The sequence below is a fragment of the Bison bison genome, unplaced genomic scaffold (assembly GCF_000754665.1).
Source record: "Bison bison bison isolate TAMUID 2011002044 unplaced genomic scaffold, Bison_UMD1.0 scf7180017852039, whole genome shotgun sequence".
In the NCBI taxonomy this organism is placed as follows: domain Eukaryota; kingdom Metazoa; phylum Chordata; class Mammalia; order Artiodactyla; family Bovidae; genus Bison; species Bison bison.
In genome coordinates this window covers 1-1,283 of record NW_011482612.1, presented here as the reverse complement: position 1 = coordinate 1,283, position 1,283 = coordinate 1, and the positions used below count along the sequence as shown (strand labels likewise).

Below are 1,283 nucleotides of genomic sequence, written 5' to 3'. Positions count from 1 at the left end.
GGGAGCCTTAGAGCACAAGGATGTTAGAAATGTCTTAGTTCAAGGACATATTTTTCTTAATACTTCTCTTACGGAAGCATTCTGCATGGCGATTGTGGAAGCAGCCAGTTGTGGTTTACAGGTAAAAAGCTTGGAGGGCTTATTACATTGCTGGGGTTTCTGCATGTGTCTTTTGAAAAATAATCAGATGCAGTCTGTTATATTTTTTTAAGTTGGTTTTGCTTGTTTACCTGAGAGATGAATTCTGGTGGATCACATTTTTTTGTTTTGTTTTGTTTTTCTTTTTAAGGTTGTAAGTACCAGGGTTGGTGGAATTCCTGAAGTACTTCCAGAAAATCTTATCATTTTATGTGAGCCTTCTGTAAAATCTTTGTGTGAGGGATTGGAAAAAGCTATTTTCCAACTGAAATCAGGAGCATTGCCACCTCCAGAAAATATCCATAACATTGTAAAGACTTTCTACACCTGGAGGAACGTTGCAGAGAGAACTGAAAAAGTACGTCACGTGCTAGAGAAGGGTATTTGAAGATTGTGTCTGGAATTCTTACCTGATGTTTCACATACACATTTACTTCTTTTATTATAGGTTTACCATTTCTTCTCTATTGCTTAAATTTATGAAGTCTCTTTCCAAATGAGACTTCTTTTTGTATATACTAGGCTAAGTTTCTAGTCAGATCATTGCCTTTGACATCTGAAAAATAGTAATGCAGTATCTAGACCTTTCATTAAACTGGCCATGTAAGAGTTACAGACTTTTCTAGAAGTTACAACAATTAGAGGCAAAACTAATATTAAAATCTACTTTTAGACATTTTCTTGAGGCTGTTTATAATTCTAAAGCATATAGGTCTATTGGAAAATACCTGGTTTTGCTTAGCCCAGTTGTGGCAACTTTGTAACTTACAAATATTTAATTCAGGCTACTTCCAGAACTTGTGTGGCTCTTGCTAGCTGCTGTGATTTTTTTTTTTTTTTAATTTGAAAGGAGATTTTTGCATCTTTGGGCTGACGGGGAACATAGTAAGTTAGAATTCCAAATGCACATGACAAATGTAAGTAGGATTACAAATAGAAAGCAGCAGTAGAGAATTTCCAAAAGGACAGGTGCAGGAAATAGGTTAATGTTCTTAGGTAGGAGAGTACAGTTGTGGGAAATGCCTCCTTATTTTGAGGTCAGTACTTCAGTTATTCTACTCAATGTCGTCCTTGTTTAACTGCCTCTCATTACTTCGTCTGCCTCCTGCCTCTTGTTACAACATAACAAGCTGAATGGAAATGCT

General features: G+C 36.1%; 1 protein-coding gene across 1 annotated transcript in view; it reads left to right on the top strand.

Annotated features, from left to right (window-relative positions):
* LOC104997531 (N-acetylglucosaminyl-phosphatidylinositol biosynthetic protein-like) overlaps positions 1-1,277 on the top strand; it is a gene marked incomplete at its 5' end in the record, with an annotated part of 6,071 nt that extends 4,794 nt beyond the window's left edge. The window contains 2 exons of the mRNA XM_010852378.1: positions 6-121; positions 290-1,277. Coding sequence (XP_010850680.1) covers positions 6-121; positions 290-526 — 353 coding nt within the window. The remainder of the gene's footprint in view (positions 1-5; positions 122-289) is intronic.
* Positions 1,278-1,283: the final 6 nt, after the last annotated feature.